The sequence below is a fragment of the Pholcus phalangioides genome, unplaced genomic scaffold (assembly GCF_987345545.1).
Source record: "Pholcus phalangioides strain wild (caught in Gottingen) unplaced genomic scaffold, Ppha-v1.0 ptg000020l_1, whole genome shotgun sequence".
Lineage (NCBI taxonomy): Eukaryota > Metazoa > Arthropoda > Arachnida > Araneae > Pholcidae > Pholcus > Pholcus phalangioides.
In genome coordinates this window covers 8,194,704-8,217,782 of record NW_028301613.1, presented here as the reverse complement: position 1 = coordinate 8,217,782, position 23,079 = coordinate 8,194,704, and the positions used below count along the sequence as shown (strand labels likewise).

At 36.8% G+C, this 23,079-nt stretch overlaps 1 protein-coding gene across 2 annotated transcripts; it reads left to right on the top strand.

Annotated features, from left to right (window-relative positions):
* Nucleotides 1-2,833: 2,833 nt before the first annotated feature.
* On the top strand, nt 2,834-20,896 carry spn-A (RAD51 recombinase homolog spn-A). Of its 2 annotated transcripts, none has more exons than XM_089248591.1 (10): nt 2,834-2,907; nt 3,057-3,168; nt 4,856-4,993; nt 5,189-5,306; nt 5,796-5,887; nt 6,344-6,438; nt 9,267-9,380; nt 11,118-11,247; nt 13,583-13,704; nt 18,952-20,896. In XM_089248591.1, the coding sequence occupies exons 2-10, from the start codon at nt 3,082-3,084 to the stop codon at nt 19,073-19,075; spliced, it is 1,020 nt and encodes a 339-aa protein (XP_089104717.1). In that variant the 5' UTR covers nt 2,834-2,907; nt 3,057-3,081; the 3' UTR covers nt 19,076-20,896. The 2 variants fall into 2 exon arrangements, with proteins under 2 accessions (XP_089104717.1, XP_089104718.1); XM_089248592.1 differs by having other exon boundaries at nt 2,875-2,913.
* Nucleotides 20,897-23,079: the final 2,183 nt, after the last annotated feature.

The following is a 23,079-nucleotide window of genomic DNA, read 5'->3' as shown; positions in this document are numbered from 1 at the left end:
ATATTAGTAAAATAAAATAAAAAATGAATATATATAAAATAAAAAATAAAATAAAAACTACACACAATGTTAAGACGGCACTGCTCACAGGGCTCCAACCCTGGGACAATAACCGTCTTTTTTTTTTCACGAAATAAATTCATTACAGAAGGGCTCGTCAAAAGTCTGGCTTGGGGCCCGCTAATGATCTCAACCTAGGGGCTCTGCTCCAGGATGTGGAATTCACAAAAATAAAGAAAAACATTCTGAAACACGTTAGAACATTTGAAAATGTTGATTAATTAAAAATTACTCTACAGAATATTCCGCTTAACGGTCCCATTTAAAAAGTTTTATATTAAAAAGAAATATCCAGATCATATATTCAACCTTACACACAGTCACAGATCCATAGCGATGAGTCAGGAGGGGTAGTTAATTGTGTAAGATTGTAGGATTGTCCTGCATTTTACGGGACAGGCCAAGTTTTACCATATTATCCGGATTTTGGGAGGGGCGATTATTCTCCCCCTCACTTCTGGATCCACGGCTGGTCTTAGATTAATTACTTCTGAAATACGAATACAAATACAACGCCACAACAGGCAAATTGCCCAACGAGGTGGCTGACTGAAGAACATCATGGATCCCCGAGCCCCTACCTACTACTGCTACACCACACATACACCCCCCCCCCCGCGGAACCCCCCAACGAATCGGTACATGCGGGAATGTGCGTGTACGTGTAGTGCAACCTGACGTAAAGTTTGTTTCTGTGTAGTGCTTGTTATGTGTAGTGCTGTCATCTGCCCCCAGTTTTACTAACTATGAGTGAAGTGTTATGGTTGAATGATTTACCGTTGTAGGACTGTTGCTCTCTGTGGCGAGACTTTTTAACGGGGAGATCGGCTCGCATTTGCGCCTTGAAGTTGGGAACCACAGAAAACCAACTTCAGCCGACCACCACTGTGGGGTTCGAACCCGGATTCTCGCATCACGAGTCCGGCACTATAACCACTCGACCACCACAGCGGCGATGTTTCGCCGAAGTTTCATTCAATGTTTTTTTTTCCATTGATAGATTCAACATTATGTAAAATATACGTATAAGAGGGCACCAAAATCATTCAAGTGCTTAGGGCCTTCAAACATCTTAATCCGGCCCTGATCTCGGCCTAGGAGCCCTGCTGCAGGATGTGGGGGGCCATGAATACAGTCGGCCCCCGTATTTTCGGGGGTTGCCGCGAATACGGGAAATCCGCGAGCAACCAAAACCATAGATTTTTTTTTTGTTTATCTCGTTTATTGAACATCATGAGAAGAGCAGGGCAGGGCCGCTTTAGATAATTTGTCACCCAGGGACAGCCGGAATTTTGGCACCCCTTCTGGTTCAGCGCCCGGGGCACCAGACCCGCCTGCTCCCCCTAGTTGTGGCCCTGGAGCAGCGTGACACAGATGTATAAGTGAATGTAAAAGAGGGTGCAGTGGTTGTTGGCGGTGTTTTCTCAAAGAACATTGTGATTTCTGTTTGCCGTTTCTTCTTCTTCTTCATATCATCATCCCCCATGGTGCATATGCCTCTTACCACTGAGGTATAAGTAAACTTTCCTTATAGCTCACTGCCTTTTACGATGGCACTATTATGCATAATAGTTTATCCTTTTTTAATGGTTTGTCACTTTTTCAATCCTCTCAGTAACTAAAGAACATCCGGGCAGCGCTTGGCATTATAGCTAGTAACTTATAAAATTCTGAACTCTTCTAGGAAGTCGCACAGTAACCATGGGTAAGCAGGGCCGTCTCAAGAACATCATGGGCCCCCGGGCCAAGTGATTTTTCTGAGGCCCTTCCAGTCACATTCTTGAAAATTTCACCCAGATCTCATTTTTGTGAGGCCCTTTTTCTCTTGGGGGCCGGGTGAGCCCATGCCTTAAGACGGCACTGTGAGTAAGGGGGCCGCGGGTGAAAAAAGTTTGAGAACCACTGATTTATACTGTTGATGCTGCCATCTAATCTCGACATCAGAGGTGACTTATGTGATGATAGCAGTGAAATTCATTTTAATCCACTGTGGTTTGTAGTAACTCTTCATTTTTCATCCACAGGGTGACTTTTTTTTTTAGCAATTTTGATGAAATATTATGGCAATTTCACCAACAATGCAAAGTTTTGGTGACAATTGGCAATTACCCGTATTTTCTTGCTCAAGTATGGTCATAATTAGGCTGACCATATTTCTTCGAGAGAAATACGGGACATTGGGATTCAAAATACGGGAAAATACGGGACACCGCCAATTATCGCCAAAAACAACGCCAAAACCAAACAAAGTTGCCAAATATTGTTGAAATTACGAAAAAATCACAATGGCGGGAAATGATGCATCGCTGCAATTGCCGTAGATTAAAATGTATTCCACGAAAAACAAACGTTCAAGACAAATGTGGGAGATTAATATTTTCATATATAGTTGCAATTATCGTAAAATAATTTATGAGTTGAAAAATAATGTCAATCTTTGACTTCAATAAAGAATAAAAATTCAAGTAGACTTCGTGTAAAATACAGGAAAAACCGGGACACTTTTGCCAAAAAGTCGGGACGGCCAAAAAAACAGAAAATACCGGGACTGTCCCGGGAAATACGGGACGTATGGTCACCTTAGTCATAATGAATTTTGATAATGAATTTTCAAAGAGGTTCACAAAATAAAGAAATATTCATTAAAAAATTTTCATTTTTTCAATTCAAAATGTTATCAATTTTCATGGGATTCGCCAGCAAAAAAAATCCCTAAAATTTAACCTTGATTTCTAAACATTTCAAATCATGTTTATGTTTTACAATATGGCAACACAAGGCAAACACTTTGGAGGGATTTCATTAACGTTCGATTGTTGTGAAGAAATTTCATTTAACGCTAATCAAGTGGGTGTGCGTTTGTTTTTGTTTCCTTTGAGGAAAGAATAAACTTCAGGAATTATTCTCATTTTTATGCATAATTATCATTTATCATAATTAAAACTGTTCATTATGTGCCGTAATTATAATATACGCTATTCAATGTTTTTTTTCAGAGCAAGTTTGAACTTGTTTATCAGCATGGAGATGATCTCGGAGACATCCGATGTTCAGGATGATCAAGAGGATCGCGAGGAAAAAGGATGGGTCAAAGTCGAAGCCCTAGAGGTTATAAAATTTATAATATTAACCATTATTAACTATTGTGTCTAATTATTACTAATGTCTACCTTTATACTGATAATGCTGATGGCTTTCATGCATTTGCAACAACACCAAACTTTGTAATTAATGCTTTGTGAACAAGTAGTCCATTGAAATCAATGTTTGAAGGCCAAGATTTCGTGAGCAGGGTTGTGCCAAATTCGGGCAATCATTCTTCTTTGTCTTCAACTGAATACCTTGGCATTTCGACTAATTTTTCAAAATTTTTCATGGGCAACAATAATGTTTTTCAAGCCAATGTGCTATCTTTAACTATTTTAGTGCAGAGCGTGAGTGGCAAGATGCTTGTCTACCACCATGAAGGTTGACTTCAGGTCCCAGGTTTGATCTGGTCGAAAAATATAGATAAGATATTTTCCCTAACGAGCTTGAGGTGACCACTGAGTGATGGCTCCTTCATTTCAAGCCAAACTTTATAACGGCAGTAAATTGTAGTGTAGGTGGAAAACGAAGTTTACTTATGCTTTACAACCCTCATTCAACCCAAGGCATAATATAGGGAAATAGAAAAGTTTTCCCTTTTATTATATGTCTGGTCAAGTCGGTTTTTTTATTTTGTTATGACTGCTCACGACCCTTGATTCCTTCCCCACCCCCCAAATAAAAATATTTAAAAATGAATAAGATATGCAGTGGCTTAGTGCAACAGCGTTAGGGCAAACACCTATAGAGGGCAGCCATATTTCGTGGAACCATCTTACTCTGTTGTTGATTCCATCGAGCATCCATCAAGGCAAGTTTTGGTGACCACATTTCCTTCAACTTCTAGGTTGCCATTCCGATTTTTACTGTTATCATCTGAAGGTGAAGTAGGTTTATACAGTGAAGTTGTACTTCTGACCCAACCCAATTGGTAGTACATTTCCATATGGTGATATGAGCAGAGATTGTGAGCGGTAGAAGAGTTATCTTGTTGGTCATGTGCATCGCCATGACCTGGGTTCAAACCCCATTGGTGGCCAGCAGAAATTGTTAATGCAAGCCGATGTCCACCATTAAAAATTCTTGCTGCGGAGAGCTACAGACAGACCTACAATGGTGCAAATATTTAATCATTACGCTTCACCCATTGTTGGAAAAATAGATGGTGTTGCTAAAGTTCACACACACCACTCTAGATACACACGTAGGCTGTTGGGTACACATGCATAACTTGTTCTGTAGTAATTGCTCATGACAATAGACCAGAGTTCTGCTCGTTTTGAGAGAAAAGTCACCTTGTTTCTATTGTGTTTAATGAAGTAAGTTCTGACAAGGAATAGTGTATCGAACTCGCAACGCCTCTAGTACTAATCCTTCGGTAGTACTACCAAGGCTTGACAAAAAAAATTAGAGACCAGCCAATTTTTCTAAAAATCTAACTCTTTTTTAAAAATAACTGCCAAAATATTTTTTTTTCAACACATTTCCAGGATTGTGAGCTTTTCCTGTCTTGGTGGAATTAGTTACACGAATTCCCAATTTAGTCATCGTGTGTAGAAAATTTCTAGTGCCAATGCATATTTTTTAGTCAACAGGCAACCAAGATTTGTCTAGCCCAGAGTGCTATTACTAAAACGTACATGCACCGCTGCCTGCCTGTTATGTTTTTGTGTTTTTTGTAATAAATAATACTTTCATTTGCTAATAGGGAAATGGCATAAATGCAGCAGATGTGAAGAAGCTCAAAAGTGCTGGCTATCATACGGTCGAATCTGTTGCTTTCGCTCCGAAAAAATCTCTCCTTCAAATAAAAGGGATCAGTGAAGCTAAAGCAGACAAACTTTTGGTAAGAAATATAATCTCTCGATTTTTTTTTCCTTCAAAAAATTACTCTTCAAAAATATTCAATTATTGATATAAGTAAATAAATGACCACAAATCATAAACTTGAGTTAATTTGCGGATATTTATTATGATATCAGTAATTGAATAGTTGAAAAAGAATTTTTTCAATAACAGCTCTTTTAATTACCGATTGCAGGCAGAGGCTGTGAAATTGGTACCGATGGGATTCACTACAGCTACCGAATTTCATATGAAGCGTTCGGAAATTATCCAGCTTACCACTGGATCTAAAGAATTGGACAAACTTCTTGGAGGTAATATTTTCCTGCTGTCTAGTCTTCCAAATCTCTATCGTATCTCCCGAATTTCAATCATCTATAATTATAAATATTCATCATACATGTATGTGCCATGTTCAACATTTCTTCCCTCGTGAATACATTTTAATTCACTACAGACTTACTGAAGCGCTTCATTTACCTCCTACAGCTGTTAATAAGTAATAATTGAGTATTTCGATGGCAATCTGCAACACTTCCTTTTTTTTTATGAGCATTGATAATGTTCCGTGTCATTGTCTCGATGGCCCAAATTTTTCTGAATAAAATACCTTAGTCATGAAATTTAAACTTTATGTACAATATTTGATTGCATTTGATTATATTATTCACTTTTCAAAGGTCTTCAAAATATCAACCTCGGTTATAACGGCAAAATTTCAAGGGATCTTCGATGTTGTTATAACCGAGTTTGACTATATTTGTAATTGAAAATATTGATTATATCCTTGTTCAAACTCCTAGGTGGTATAGAGACAGGCTCGATCACAGAAATATTTGGAGAGTTTCGTACTGGGAAAACTCAACTTTGTCACACTCTAGCAGTTACATGCCAAGTAAGTTTCTTTAAAGTTGTTGAGTTTTGAATTTACATGTTATGTAGAAGTTCCTCTAGCAGGCTGCTAGCGCTTTCCCTCTCACTTATAAGACTTGTGATATAAAATATATACAGTTTTGTGTTTAATATTAATATCACTTTTTTTTTGTTTCATATTGCTCCTATGACACTGGTACAATTTTTTTCCATGAATGATCGGTTATATCCGAGCACATTCAATCCCCAATCATTTTGGATAATTGATGCTCTATTGTATTAATGCATTGGCATCAATTAACTATATTATATTATTCCTTTTTTATCATGTTTTTTTTTTGACAATTTCAATCAAGGAATCGAAAACTCCTTTTCCAGAGCATTGTTTTATAATATCACTCATTTTGATGTTTTTATTTTCCTGAAACTAATTTTAAAGTCATTTTAACACGTCATTTCTTCTATTTCATGCCAACAGCTTCCTATTGACTTTGGTGGGGGAGAGGGAAAATGCATTTACATAGACACAGAGCAAACATTTCGTCCAGAGAGACTGATTGCGGTTAGCAAGAGGTATGTCGAATGAAATATGTGTTTCAAATTCATGCATTTCAATTATATTCCTGTCTTATGGTGTTTCAATTATGTATGCCAGCATTCCTCGACCTTCCTGAACCCAAGGACCAGTAAAATGTCTGAAACAATATCACAGACCATATATACTCACTTACATAGCAGTCGGTCTTCAACCTTTCAGACATCGTGGGCCAAATTAAAACGTTCCATGGAGCTTTTGGACCACCAAGTCATACGGTGGGATTGCTTGTTATTAAACTGGGCTCCCTTAATAATACATTTTTCTATTTACTCTGAAATTATTTCTTTCAATATACTTGAATTTTTATTTATTTTAAAGTAACTTATTGCTGATTATGATTTGTTTATTACTTATTTCTTTTATTAATTCTGAAATTTGTCTCGATGATTCTGAAATTATTTTTTCTTTCATTAAAGTTTTTTCTGCATTTCTGTAAATTCTGTAATTACGTATACCTTTTGGATGCCAAACTTTGCCACATAAAGTAATTATATGGTAATAAAAAAGTGTTTTGGCTCTCTGGGACCCCCATTCTGAATTTATTACTTGGCCTGTTCCAGGACTGTAACTGGAATTTTTGCTGCCTTTTCGGGAATCAAACCCATGTTCTCTCGCTGGCCTGGTGAGTGCACTAGACTATGAAGGCAACGAATATATCAATTTTTCCTTAGAGCTCATGTACACTGAACAGGATCATGTAGTCTAGTGGTCTAGGATGCTCAGCCTGCAAGTGAGAGGACATGGGTTTTACTCCCTGCAAGGGCAGTTGAATTTTCTCTCTTTTTCCTAAATCTATCTTCACATTTGCCAGCTGTTAAAAACCTTTGTAATGTCTCAGCAATTTCAGCAACAATTGTTGATTTTGAAGACTTGTGGGAACATTTTTTGGGACAATTGGCGGTGTCCCATATTTGCTGTATTGGGAATCCCAATTTCCTGTATTTTTCTTGATAAATATTATCACTTAGTTGTAATGAACGTTTTTCTCATGAAATGCATGTTTGTTTAGTGCAATTCGCTGCAGCTCTTTACTTGTTGACCCTCCAGTAATAGTAGTAGTGATTAGCAAATTTTTTCGTAAAGGTTATCTTTTGGCTATAACTCTAGTCAATGAAATGAAACTTTTTTCTGTATCTGCTTAGCAAATAAGTAGACTTACCTAATTTTCAGGGGCTAAATTCAGTAAAAATGCTTTTTCTATCACTTCACACCTCTGAGTTATACAACTATCGTAACAATACAGAAATGCAATATTGGCTAATATTGACTGGTTTTAAATAAATTTAAAAAATCTCTCAAAGTTTACTGATATTTTACTTTTAAGGGCATTTGATTTAGAAAAGTGAGATGAGACCGCTTTTTCTCTTGTGAAATGCAATCTCCCTGATAAAAAAAAACCAACAATAATAATTGAAGGATTCCAATGTGTCTGATAACGATGTTCCATAGCGAGGATGCCTTGGTAAAAGTGTGTTCATGTTGTTCATCTCTAAAAGCACCTGAAATTTTCAAAGGAAATCAGACTAAAAGTGAGTTCTTAATCACATCTTGGATCCCAAATTTGAAAAAAAATAAAGGGGAAAAAGTGGACTTATTGCCAGCAGAAAAAATTTTGATAGCTTTCGGGAACGTCTAAAAGTTTTGAAATTGAATAGAAACTGTGACTAGATCAGATCCTTCCTTTACAATTATCTGCAATAGCATCTGTTCATGTTGAGAGAAGTTTATCCTGTCTTTTCAGAAATTTCTATTTTGTCTTGTAGATTTCCTCACCCACTCATATATTATGAACTTATTTGAAAAATTCCATTGGCAATTTTTATGAAATCCAATGGTTAGAATAGATGGGATTTTCAATAGATACTGAGAAATTCTTTTTCCTTGATATCCAGTTGATATAACAACTGGTTCAGTTTCTAAAGAAATTTGTTTTGTTATTTTAACAGCATTTTTGGTTGAATTTTTCTTTTAGTTTTTAAAGCATATTTCGAGTTTTTGGGTCATTTTTTTATGGTCATTTTTCAGGATTTTTTGATCGCCAACATCCAGGCTTTTACAAATAGTTTGGAATAGGCACAGATTTAATTTCAAAAATGAATTTCATCATGAAATCTCTATACAAGCAACACAAAAACTTTTAAAATCTATAAATTACATAATATATAAAGTAATATGTAATTTGGTATATTTTTTTAATGTAATAATAATTTAAATTACATAATATTGTATGTGATGTGTTAGTGCATTTTTAAGGGCAAATTCAGATTTTACACCCAAAAATCCATAAGAAATGATGTATCACATGCCAGATACAAAATGGCTATTGACTAGTGTAATTAGAGGTATCTCGTACCTAGGATCTTCTCACATTTTTCGCGATTAGATATGGTTATTTTGTATATGAAAGTCTAATTTTCATGGAACGATAAGGATATTAACATCAGTTACAACAATTCATTCAGTTTTAATCAAATTACTGTCTCCCTGATAGGTTGAGAAACGCTCATGTCGGCTAATAATTTATGGGATTTTCTTTTTTGTTATTTTTCAAATTTATGTTTTTAAATCCTTTATACAGTTGATGCTCATTATTCTGAAAAGAAAACATATAGGATAGTCGTTGCATAGAAACATTGCTACATTAGACTTACCCTACCAGTGGCTATAATGGAATATATGGAATGTCTGTGTAACAGGGTCATTAAAAGGAACTTCAACGGTAGTTCATTTTATGAATGATTTTACAAATGTATATCTAGTTATAAATCATGTTGATTGGTGGTATCACTTTTCTTGTTATTAGGTACAACCTCAAATCAGATGCTGTACTGGACAATGTGGCATATGCTCGAGCTCGCAACACAGATCATCAAACAGAGCTTATACTGATGGCTGCAGCTATGATGTGCGAATCTAGGTAATATTTGTTGCTGCTTTGCAAACTTGTCTCAATTGTGGTAGTTTGAAGAGATTACTAAGGAATTGGATAAAATCATAGTCTTTTGCATTTCATGGATGAATTTCAAGACAAACAATAAAAACTATGTACTGGGTGGTTGTAATTAAATTGACCCTACTCATCTGGTTTATGAAAACTTCCCCAATATTTTGCCCAGCACGTTTCATTCCCAGTACATTTTGCCCCTGACATTTCACCTGCCCTGACTGTGTGAGTGACCAAGTGCAAGACCATATGAATGGCCAAATAAGTGAGTTGGACATTCAGCCCTGGATATTTCACACCTGACATTTCATCCCTTGTATAAATATTATGTTATCACTTGGTCATTCACTCAACCATACAGTCAGTCACACACACTCATCCGGTTACTCACTTACTCAATTATATGGTCACTCAATTGGTCATTTATATGGTTACTCACTCATACAGTAAATCTTTCATACAGTGAGGGCAGACTAAATGTCAGGTGCAAAATTTCCAGAAACAAAACTTACCAGGAGTGAAATGTCTGAGGTGAAATTTCCAGATCCCAAGTTATTTGTAGTCTGATCTGACAGCCAGAATGACACCAAACTTGGCAGGGGAACTAATGGCGACAAAAGGATTCCACAAAGAAAAAAAAATTATTTCTCAAATGTTGCCACAGGACCACACTATGTGTATCCTGTACACTGCATTCCAGGCTGCTGCTGGTACCAATAATCCCCTGTGTGCCATAGATGATCACAGTCACAACATCTGTAGTTGTATTTTCTGACACTACTACTAAACCATACATGTACCTTGTTCATATTCCTCTGCGGAACCTCTAACTAATTGGTACATGCGGGAATGTGTGTGTAGTGAAAACTGACATAAAGTTTGTTTCTGTGTAATGCTTGTTATGTGTGGTGTTGCCATCTGCCACCAGTTTTTATAGCTATGAGTGAAGTGTAATGATTGAATAATTGATCGTTGTACGCCTGTTGCTCTCTGTGGCGAGACTTTTTAATGTGGAGATCAGCTCGCATTTGCGCCTCGAAGTTGGGAACCACAGGAAACCAACTTCAGCCGACCACCACTATGGCGATGGTGGGGTTCGAACCCGGATCCTCGCGATGCAAGTCCGTCATTATGACCACTCGACCACAGTGGCTTTTCTGACACTGGTTTCTGTCCTACATAAGGCAAAACAGGCAAGCCGGTTTTTTTCCAAACTTCTGAACCAATTGTGTCAGTTTCTAAACTCAGAGTGCTGCAGCTTTTACGAACTGGTAAAGATGAAACAATTTCACTAGCAATGTGCTGTGGTAACATAAAATGCATATTGAGCTAGTCCACAGAATGTGTTTCAGTCCTTTACTCACGTCTTTAGATCCCAATTGATGCTGAGTCCTACATTGCTGTGAATTTACATTTTGAATTCTTACCTGCGTTTTATAAAATTCTCAACTATGTAGATTGGAACGGCAACATGTTGAGCCAAAAAATTTTTTTCACAGAACCCTTCTGTTGTTGCTATCAGTCTCTCCTCCACCAAGTTTGGTATTATTCCGGTCGTTAAATCGAGCTACAGATGACTGAGAGTTGTGTTAGCTTAATTACAAGTACCCTGTACTTTTTAAAAATCTTAAAAAAGAGTAGATGCACATTTGTTGACAATTTATGATCAATATCTGACATGTGTTAATTAGCTACTCTCTTTCCTTTCAGGTATGCATTATTGATAGTGGACAGCGCAACAGCTTTATACAGAACTGATTATTGTGGCAGGGGTGAATTGGCTGCTCGTCAGCAACATTTAGCACAGTTTCTACGGCTTCTCATGAGGATAGTTGATGAAGTAAGATTACTTTTTCCCCTCAATTTGTTTTGATTTTTACAGTAGACTATAGATGCTGTATCTCCCCAGTTTTACTTCATCTCTTGGAACACTAAAATATTGTTTTTCTCGCATTCAGACAGTGATAGAAAAAAATTCCCAGGGAATTTATCCAAAAAGTGTCTGTTGCCTGCGCACACACACACACACAGAGACATCACATACTTGAAGTAAATTGCCAGTGCACCAAATCGTGATTGACGAGGTAAAGACTGGCTTTACAATACAGGCATCATCTGTTTGATCTACCCACCGTCAAATAGGACCATACTTATCATTTATTGTCTTACCGATTTTTGGGCCCTATGGTGATTGTCACAGTGATTTCAATTTGAGTATAGTATGGCAGGTAATTTTTAAAGTATATTAGGGGATAATTGACTACTTCATGCTAATTGACAATGGCTAGTGCGATGTCTTTCGTTTCCAAAGGGGAAAAAATTTCTACTTTGTTGTTCTAAAATCCTTTTTATGTTTTTGTACAAAATTTGGATCCACATAAAATATCCATAATTTTCATTCTCGAAAGTTGTTGGCTATCAATACAATGGATTCAGCTTTATTATGTTTTAAAAACATTGTAAGTAAGAAAACACTTTAAATGGGAAATCTTAATGAGTATTAACAAAAGTTTGGACCAAGAAAATACGTCATACTAAGCTGGAAAAATTTCTAAGAGGGAATATTAGGAGCGGGATCTACTTTAATGTTTCGCTCTTTCTGGTACAACATCTTGCTACGTCTAGGACAGAGCTCATATTCATGTGTTGTGCTGGTTCGATTTAGTACTTATTCTGTCAGTGTTATTCGATTAGTTATTTTACCTTGATCGGGCGATTATCAAAATCGGTATTTTGTGATGAGGGGCTTGTCACTCTTTTGGTTTATTAGACTTAATAACTCTTTTGTTTGTTGACTTTTTTACTGAATGCTGAAATCGAAATATCATTTAATTTTCATTCTTTCCTCTTTTCTATTAAAATGGTTGCATTGCGGTTCAGCTATTTGAGATTGGTTCCGATCATTTATCGAGCATTTTCTAATAAATATTTGTTTGTAAAATAGAAGAAAACATTAATTAAATTTAACTCAAAACATTTAAGTTAAATTTCGTTCTGTCGATACAGTCACAAATACAGTAGAACTTTGATAGCTCGACAATCCCAAGAGTATCAAAAAAAACATGTCAACTTCAGTGGATGTCAAGTTAGTTTCATTTCACCTTTAACATTTTTCAGAAGTTGTTTATGCATGTTATAATTATGTGCCTGTATATTGTTTAACAATTCTATGGGGGTGAACATGACATGTTCTGCCAAACGAAAGGGAGTGATAGGCTGGCCCAAGGGGAACATGAAACACCCATCCAACCCTGTCCTATCCTGAATCGTTTTTGGGTTATTGCAAACAATCGATTATGGGAAAAAATACATTAATTTTGAGAAAAACCGCAATTTATAAAGTTTCTGAAAGACCTATATGCAAACTAATCATGTATTTCAGAAAAGCAGAAAAAAACCCATAAGTTAACACCAATTTCATTGAAATTCCTAGATTTAACAGTGAGTTGCAAGCTCTGAAAGATTGGAGAAGTTAAAAATCAAATTGTCACCAGAATTTTTAATCAGCCATTTCGCAAACACCATTCTAGCTGAAATCAATCAAATTTTTCAAGTCTTTTATTTTCAGAACATCAGCAAAATCTGTGTTTGTCGAAGTACTTTTCTTAGGTTTTGGCAATTTAGGTTAGGAAATTTTCTTAGGTTTAGATCTGCTATTTGTGAATAAGCAGTGCAATTGTCCAAAAAATAACTTTCCTTTTCACACTTAAAACAATTTTGATCTAGTTTTCTTGATCGTCTCTCACTCAAAAGTTTCAGAAATTATTCACATCTGTGGCTTTCATAGTCCATGGGGTGAGGTTTCCAGGTTCCAGACAGAGGAAAAACTTCCTCTGTCTGAAAAAAATTTTTGTCACAATCAATCAGCAGAAACAATGAAACATGCGAGAGTGCTGTCATAAAAATTTTGGGAACCGATCAACTCATGGGTGATTTCCTTAAATGAGTTGTGATAATGCAGTTTAAATCATAGCCAAGTTGGAGGAGGTTTTTTCCAATTGAATTTAGTTGTACCAATTATGGAAATAATAAATGTTGAGTTACCGGAATAATCAAGTTATTCGCACGTTGAGTTATCTAGGTTGTACTGTATATCTGTATTTTACACTGTCATTTATTTCGAGAATATTATGTATGGGACATAACAGGTGTATATCTGTTAAATATCTTGTCAGTTTGGAGTTGCTGTAGTGATAACAAACCAAGTCGTCTCGCAAGTAGATGGAGCATCCATGTTTGCTGCAGACCCGAAGAAACCTATTGGTGGAAATATCATGGCTCATTCCTCTACAACAAGGTGAGTTGAAATATTTGTAAATGTTTCTGGTCACTTCTATACAGCAGAAGCTCTCAATAACAGACACCATGGAACAGGAAGTTTTGTCCACTTACTGGGAGTGTCTGTTGATATAGGGATATCATATATATATATATATATGCCCCAAAGCAGAATATTTTGTGGTGTTCTGCAACGAGCCCTCAGCTGACTTAAAATGTTCTGCGGTAAAAATTCGCATATATATATAATAGCGTTTTTCTACACTTTTCTTAAAATTCTTCCAGATTGTTCTGCAACAGCACTGGTTGTTCTGCGACGTACGTCACACATTTCGGCATATTCTGCTTTGGGGTATATGTAGAGTGAAATACATTGAGGCCCTGTTTCAAAGACTTCAGAAAAAAACAGTTAACAGGAGATTCTGCTAACAGGGAGTTCATTATGGAGTTCCATTGTATATATATATGCAGTGAAACTTTGACGATATTCGATACCACAATATTCTTTACTACAATAAATCTCTCTATAAGAGAGATCCTTGGAGAGATTTTATAGGGACCGCGAGCTTGGACAAAAAAACAATAAACTCATTTTTTAATTACTATATACTGTGACAGATCCGTAGCTTGCATTTTATTGTCATAGGTCAGTGGTTCTCAACCTTTTTTTTGACTTGCTGAGCCCTTTTTGGCATATAATTTCTATGGCGGAGCCCGTAGGTCTTTTTTTTTTATTGATTTATCAGTTACTGATTTTTTTGTATTATCTAAAAATAATTGATTTTTTTTTTCAAATTTAGCTTATTTTTATTTTCTTCGAGTGGTCATGGAGCTCCTGGGAAGTGCACACGGAGCACCAGTTGAGAACTGCTGGTATAGGACATACATTCTCAACTGATGGTCTTTTAAGTCATCTGATATGGCCCGCAACTTCAAACACCAAGTGGCATAGGTGGCTTAAGTTGTCGTGACACATTTCTAAAGCACTCAACTGGCATGCTGCACATTTTCAGATAACTTGAGTGACTTGCGGCACATTTACTGATCACTTAAGTGACCCATAGCATATTTACTGATCACTGAAATGACACAACACAATTCTAGAGCACTAAAAGTGTCCCATGGCACATTTCCAAATCACTTAAGTGACTTGTCGTATAGTTTAGATCTCTCTCACAGCCCTCTGCACATTTCTAGTGGATCACTTAAGTGACCCATGGTGTAGTTCCACATCACATAAGTGGCTGTGGCATAGTTTAAAACACTGGAATGCCCTACAGCACAGTTTTAGAACGCTCAAAGGCCAACATGGCACATTTACAATTCACATAAGTAACTTGCGGTGCTGTTCCAGATCACTTGATATTGTGGCCCACGGCACATTTTCGAATCAAAGAAGTGGCCTGTCTAAAGGTTGAACACTCTTGGCACACATATTTGATCCATGAAACAAAATGTTAAGAACCTTTGGCCTATGAAAATTTTTCTTGAAGGAATTTCTAAACTGTGACAATTTTTTTTATTTCTCGCTTATAATCAGCTTCAATATAATTTGAAGTAATTTTGTTAGTTTTTGTTCTCTTGGGATCTAATGACAACAGTGTTTGGCCCAACCTAACTGTCGAAGTATTTAGGAAGTTGCAGGAGTACAAGAGCTGAGCCAATTTTGCTGAAACGATTCTCTTGCTACATGGTGCGCCAAATCCCTGTGCATTTGTGTCAAATACCCGGAATTTAGGAAAAAGAAGCATGACAATTTTGTTCGGGGAATGTGTTCTTTCCAAGATAAAGAAACAAATGGAGAGGAAAAATTCAATTTTTTACACTTCTTACCATCTACCACAATCGTGTTATCTTGTGACCTTGAAAAGTAGTTCTACTACCTTGAAGTATAAAATCCTGTACCTTTATTGATATAACCCACTGGCCCCTGAATGAATATGCCAAATTTTTCTGATTTCGGAGTTTTTTCTCCTTCAGGTTACTGAAAATAACTAATTTTGCGGCTACCAACCTGCGTTCAAAGACAGCATATCTACAACGTAAATTTGCTTCATTTCCCACAAGATTGCACACACGCCTTCGCAAAGAATTGAAAAGGGTATTGGTTTATTTGTTTAAATTACTAACATTTTTTGGAGATCATTGAGAAAAAAACAGGATCTGTAAAAACTTCAGCTAAAATATCCATAGTTTTGTCATCTAGCCACTATGCGGTTGGGTCGTTATCATCTACGGTTGCCGATCGTGACAATTTCACATCTCAAAAATCACTATTTGGCAAAAATGGGCAGCTTGAGGAAAAAAATTTCTACCCGTGCAGAACCTATTTTTGGCGCTGCTGACCACAGTCTTTTTTTTTTATATAGACAAAGCTTTTTTCACCCTTTCAACTCCATTCGGCACTCCTCCTATAGCTGCCCAATATGGCCGCATGGTCCGCTCCTGCATTGGTGGGGGAGGGGCATGCTCTTAACAATAGTCAAAGGAAGGAGTTTGTGCTAGGAGCATGCTCTCATTTTGCGTAACTTCTGTGGCATACCTATTATATATAAATGTCCTACCTTTCCGAAACATGTTGGAGAGAATGAAATGTTTGCACTCTTTCTTCTTGTTTTTCGCACTCCCTCTCGTGCATTGCTGGGATGGTACATTACTCCCTCGCTTATTGCTGGGACGTTGCTTAACATTGTATCACCAACAGAACTACCAATTATGTGATGAGTGGGTTGCACTACAATGTAAAGAATTACAAGAAGTGACATCAGTTCAGAGAATAGATAGATATTAGGCAGACATATTCAAACTTTGTAACCTTGAAAGCAGCCCAAAGTTCAAAATTTTGCCAGTTTTGGAGTGATTTTCTTTTATCTTTAGCACAGGGTAACGCAGACAGTGACAGAGTTCAGTGTTAACAAAAAAGTGTCTGAACAATGAAAAATCTGTCCATCTAATGCTTTAATGGAATAAAACACACAAAATCTTATGTTCAAGGGTATGAAAAGTTTGAAAAAGAATTGTCATTGAGATGCTGAACTTCTGAAAGCGACTCGTGATTCATATAGAAAATATTTTAGCATTCTTCAGACTGAGAAAACAGCAGAAATTTTTTTTTTAAGAATCTATTAACATGCTATTATGCAGAGTTGCCAACTGCTTCGGATTTTCTGGACAGCCACAGTGAACAGACAGAGTTACAACAGACACTTTCAATACTACGGAAATTGGTTTTAAAAAATCAGGTCTTTGAGGTTCTTGTGGTGGTGTACTTATTTTATTATTTTTATAAAATTGCACCGATCTTTACTGTAACGATGAATTCAAATATGCATGTGAGAAAGTTTGAGAGAAGACAAACTCGTGAAGCCGATCTGTTTTGTCTGTGCATAGAAGGTCATCTGGAAATCTGCGTCTAAACCCACTACTCTACCGACACCTTCTACAACAGAAAGCCTCCTCTGCGCGAAGCTTTGACATCACTGAAGTCATTCATTTCACATGTAGCTATTGGATATAGCAGTCCGACGTATACAAACTCTTTACCTTTTTGTGGTATATCCAGTGACTATAGGTGAAATGGGCGACTTCAGAGATTTCACAAGCTTCGTGCAGAGGCTTTCTGCTATGGAAAGTGTTTTCTCTACTTGATTCCCAAACACGCAAAAACCTGTTTGCCATCAAAAACGCCCCACGCTATGGGCTAAAAACAGGATTTGAATGGTTCAGCACGGCGGATCCGGACTATTTCGCTTTTAAATTTAATCATTTCTTTAAATTCTGTGAGAAGCTAACTTTTTTCACGGAAACCCTTATATTCTGAGCACTTTTTTTTTGCTATATCAGAATGAATAAGATTTTGGTGTTTAAGCAGCAGAAATTCTTGCTGCCTAGGTTTTCAGTATGCATGGCGTTTAATTTGAAAACAGTCAAATAATTTTTATTTGTAATTTCAGTAATGTATGTTTTAGTAGTGACAGATAATATACTGCAGAAAAAATTTAAATGAACTTTTAATTTGTGAAGGAAATTTATTTAGAATTATTCGTTCCAATCATTTTTGACAAAACCTTTGGCATTTCACATAAAAATTACTCCATTTTCAAAATTTCTGCTCCAAAAATTAATAAGGGGTGCTTGAACCCCTGAAGCTGCTGCTACTTTCCATGGAAGTCACGCAAGTGTATTGTGATGAACTCTTTATATATATAGGGTGGAAACACCAAACTAAATTTTATGTTAAAAATTCATTATTTACTTCTTTTTGTGCCTCCAGTAAATGCCCACAAGGGCAATTTCTGGTGATAATAATGCAGATCTAGAAAAGAAATGCCAAAAAAAGAATCATAAATTCCATAGGTGCATGATAATGGCGTAGCTGCCAAGTCTCCCGGATGTTCTACACCGGGGTGCATAACTTTTTCAGTCCGCAGCCCAGAAACTGGTACTGATTTTGTTTCAGTGCTCTGGAACTGTGTTGTGGGTCACCTGAGTGCAGTGCTGTTTTAACTCATGGGCCCACCCAAGCATGGCCAGGGCATCTCAAGTGCAGAAGGAGGTACCCTTGAAAAGAGGATAGATCTGGCTAGAAATTTTGAGACTAAGCAAGCCTGTAAATTTGTAGGACAAAATATTTTGAAACAGGTAAGGGCCTCAGAAAAATTACTTTGTTCGGGGGTCAGATGTGTGACTCTCTTAAGATGGCACATGCTTGAGTGATCTGAAAATTTACCGAGGGTCACTTAAGTGATCTGGAGATGTGTCAGGGGCCGCTTTAGAGGATCTGATAATGTGCCACAGGTAAATTAAGTAATTAATATGCTGTGGGTCACTTGAATGATCATTTCTGTCACACCGCTGCCATTTTCTGTACACAAGGGCTAATTAGACCGGGACCTACAATTTATTGTTGATTCCGAATGGCAGGCTTGTTTTTATACTCATCGAGAGGTTGGTGCACTAACCCCTCGATGGGAGACTCCCTGCGGTGGCAATTTTATCTGCTGTCATGTCGCCATTTCTGTTGTACCCCTGTTTTTCTGATAAGGATGAACCAGGTATTGAACTCGCGACACCTCTAAAGATTCTTTGGTACTTAAGGCAAGTATCTTATCGATCTGGTATCAATTGTGGTGTGGAAATGTGTCGTCAAAATTTCACTGTATGTACTTTTTAAGCTTTATTTCTATTTGTTTTCAACTGCATATAGACTTTACCTGTATTCGCTCAAGAAAACTAATACTCTCTCACTGTTGCATTGCCGTACCAGGTTGTATCTGCGGAAAGGAAGAGGAGAGACAAGGGTGTGCAAGATATACGACTCGCCTTGCTTGCCAGAGTCTGAAGCCATGTTCGCAATACTTCCAGATGGCATCGGGGATGCCAAGGACTAGTTACGTCGAGAGTAATTTTGCTGCACATTTGTTTGATTTTTGCATTGTGAGATTTTTTTTCGTGAAGTGATAAGTGACGCATTCATTTTTGTAAATATTATGCATATTTATTTACTGAAAATTATTTCGCTCTCACTGTGAAGCTCTTGGCAGTGAAGATGTGTATTTAAAATTTTATAGGCATGATTATTTTTAATGCCATTGTGTGTGTGTATATTGTCTGTTGTAATGTATGGCTCGTTAGAAGGAAAACGAGTAAAAATACAAATTTTATATATGTATATATATATAGAGCACATTTAACGACTGTAAATGCTTGTTGCATGATCCCTTAAAACATGACTTTTGAAGCTATCTCGCTGTTACAATAGAATTTTGGCGAGGGAAAATTTGTACAAACCATGATCAGATGGAATCGAATTTAAGCATAAAGAGCATTGAATGCAGTTCCATTAATTTGTTGTAATTTGAAAGATTGAGTTGATTGATCAAAATGCCAGCAAATCACAATTGAAAAGAATTTGTTGATCATATTTAGTGCATCTTTCATTATAAAGGACAAAGTTTTACAGCAAAACGTTTAAACCTTGTGAGTGACAGTTAACCCCCTAACAGTTATATAACATAGTTGCTAGGTCTTGAGATTTTCTTCTCAGACTTCAGAAAAATTCTTTATCTTCAAAATTTTACCACAATTGAAAAAACAATCCCTACTTTTGAGGGGAAAAGATTATTTTTTCAGAAAATTTACTCTGAAAAAGTCCTTTGCCTGTGCTTTTTCTCCCCAAAATGATGTCACGTGTGAAGTTAACTTGCAATTATGCCTAATTATGAAGAGGTTTCATTTCGGCAAGGAAACAACAAAATTCAGACAGTCAGCTTGCCATCATGGACACTTTGGTGGCAGAAATCGACCAGATAATCAGCTCAAACAGACGATGCACAATAAGGGACATCAGCAAAAAGGTGGGAATGAGTTTTGGCTTTGTGCCATTACAGGGAAATTCCACTAAAGGAAACTGCACAGTAGAAACGTTTGTGCCTGCCCTGCACATGAGTCAATAACAGTGCATGTTCACAGGGCCACCCTTGCCAGAGGTGTCTTGATAATTTTGGAGCTCCTTTACCTTAGAATTTTATATATTCTATGGGGAGAGGACTCAAAAATTTAGAAAAGTAAAACCATGAATATTCAGAATAAATGAAAGAAGAAACTTCAGAAAATTAATGGACGTTCAGAATTATTTCTCTCTCGATGAAAATACAAAATTCTGGAATTTATGAAAGGAATTAGTATTACTGTAAGTGCTGGGCTTGGTGCGACCACACTTGTAGCACACACCTAAGGATGGCTCTGAATGTTCATCATACACTGCCTTCATTTGCCGATGCACTTTGCGAATTCCAACTCCTGGCACTAAAACACTATCAAACACCATGTTGCTCTTTACTCACAAACATTCTACAAATGCAGAGGAAAAAACAATCATCTGTTGGACGATAATGTCAGGCGATCACCAGCACATAACATATTTATTCTGTGCAACTACAAAGGGCAAGTCCATCTCGCTGTACCTATAAACAAAGTTTTGCCACACACCTTCAAAAATAAACCAAATTATAACAAGTGTTCTGTTTTCATTTGATTGACCCTTATATTTACGGCAATGCATTTTTTTTTTTTTTTCATAGTTGTGCACGTTCGGTTTTCTTTTTTTTTGGAATTCTTGTACGTAATATTTGAGAGAGGCATTATCTAGTCTTGTCTACGCTCATGTATCGCCATAAATATGTTGGAAATAAAACATTTTAAAAAGAACAGTTCGTCGCATGAATGTTTCCCTTGATAAGAAAGGGTATAAATCGTGTGGGAGTGGGGTTTAGATTCTAAGAAATTATAAAAAAAACCTTTATTATCAGCATTCCCTCTACCTCATTTTTGTTTTGTTTTTGATCGCTCAGATAATTTATTAATAGGGCTAGCCCAGTGTTTCTCAAAGTGTGTGTTTCGCTGCTCCGAAGGGCATCACTAGAGTTATTGATTCGTGTGCCTATTTATGCTTCTTTTAAGTGGTTTTGAATGAAAAAATACTATATAATGCCATGACAGTTCAATGCTGGATAATTTAGCGCAATATAATTTAGGGGCAGAACCATCTATTTGTTTTTCCTAACTGCATGTCCTAAGCTCAAGGACAATCTGGAGAGACCATGTAAAAAGAAAGGTGGGCAAAAATTTTTCTTTGAGAGTAATTTAACATCCAACCAATCAACGTTATTCTGAAAGCGTACAACTACTATTAAGAATATGAATTTCTTTTTTGATTCTTGAGTTATGGCAACAATGATCTTGCACTTGTGCAACACTGTTTATTTTTTTTGTGATTGCACATGTATTTTTTGGTGGCATTCTATCCTTCTGAAGCAGGGTTTAAGCTACGGTCGCATTTTTTGCGAAATACAAAAGAAAATCGTAGAATGCGAAAAAAGTATTAGCCACTTTCGCAAAAATGCGTACAGGAGGTACGCAACGAGTAGACATCCAACCATCAATCATTACATTAGCATTGTAGCATTTTGCTAAAGCTTTTCCCCCCATTTTTGCTAAAGGAATTTTTTATCCAGCTTAAACCCTGTTCTGAAGCAATATTGCATTGAAAGAAATTCTTTGCGTAAATTTCATTTAATTATGGGAAAACACTTCCCGTTTTAAAACAGATTTGAGGAAAGCAACCCAAAGATGATCAAAAATAAAAATATTTTAGTTTAAATAAAACTAGCGAAGATACATCCCATGCTATATTTTTTTATTCCCATCAATTTAAAATGCTTTCTGAAGGTGAGTAACTCAAATGTCTGTGGGAAGAAAATCTTGTGCCCTCTCTACCCCCCTCCCCCCGAATATCGATCCCCCCTTTACAGGAAAGCATTGGTTCTTTTAATATGTATTACAGTAGCGAAAATAAGGAAAAAATAAAAGTTAGAGAATTTCTTTTAAAAAACTTTTCTTTGTTTAGTGATGAGTTTTCATTTGCACTAAGTGATAATGCTGTGACTAAAATCTTTGACCATTTTGGTTGCACCATGGTCATTTTTTGCACACAAGGGCAAATTAGACCCGGACCTACCATTCATTACCGATTCCGAACGACAGGTAAATTGATAATACTTACCAAGACGTTGGTGCTCTAACCCCTCAATGTGGGACACCCTGCAGTAGCAATCTTTTTCTGTGGTCATGTCACCATTTCTGTTGTACCCCTGTGCCAGGAAAGTTTCTGACAAGGACGAACCGGGTATTGAACTTGTGACACCTCTAAACATCCTTTGGTTCTTCAGGCAAGTATTTTATCAACCTGTTGGGCTATCAAGCACCCTTAAAATTTTTTAAAAACTTATTTTGTGTCTTGCTGCTGCACTTTGGAAATTTTTAATTTGCTGAAATATGTAATTTTCCTAATAATACACTGTGCAACACGCACAATCTTCAATTGCACAAATTCTTTGTTATACATCTATCATTTGTTTTTTGGTTGTTTTTTTTTTGGACGAAAACACCTGTAGAAATTTCAGAATCGTAACAATCATCCACCAACACAAGTTGACTGCATCGCCGCTGAAAAAAAGTTGACCTTGAACGAGAGGGCCCTCATGCAAAATTGTCCTTCCCACACGATCCGCATTATCATTCATGAAGGATATGGTTGCAGAAACTTCCTTTTTATCGTTGATAATGAGAAATCGCTGACTGAAGGATAGAACCCTTGCCAAGCGCAAGTAGATGGTCAACCTCCAGTGCAGACGATTCAACGCAGTGATTATGTTTTGTAAATAACAATTCCCTTCCCACTTTTTCCAGACTTAATACTGGCCGAAAATGCACTGCTCTAATTTGATTTCCATTAGCTTCTCTTTCTGCAGAGCCGTCATGAGTTCCCAAATATTGGGATGATGGACTTCATAGTGCTACTGGATAAATTATGCCAGCCCAACCAATATTATCA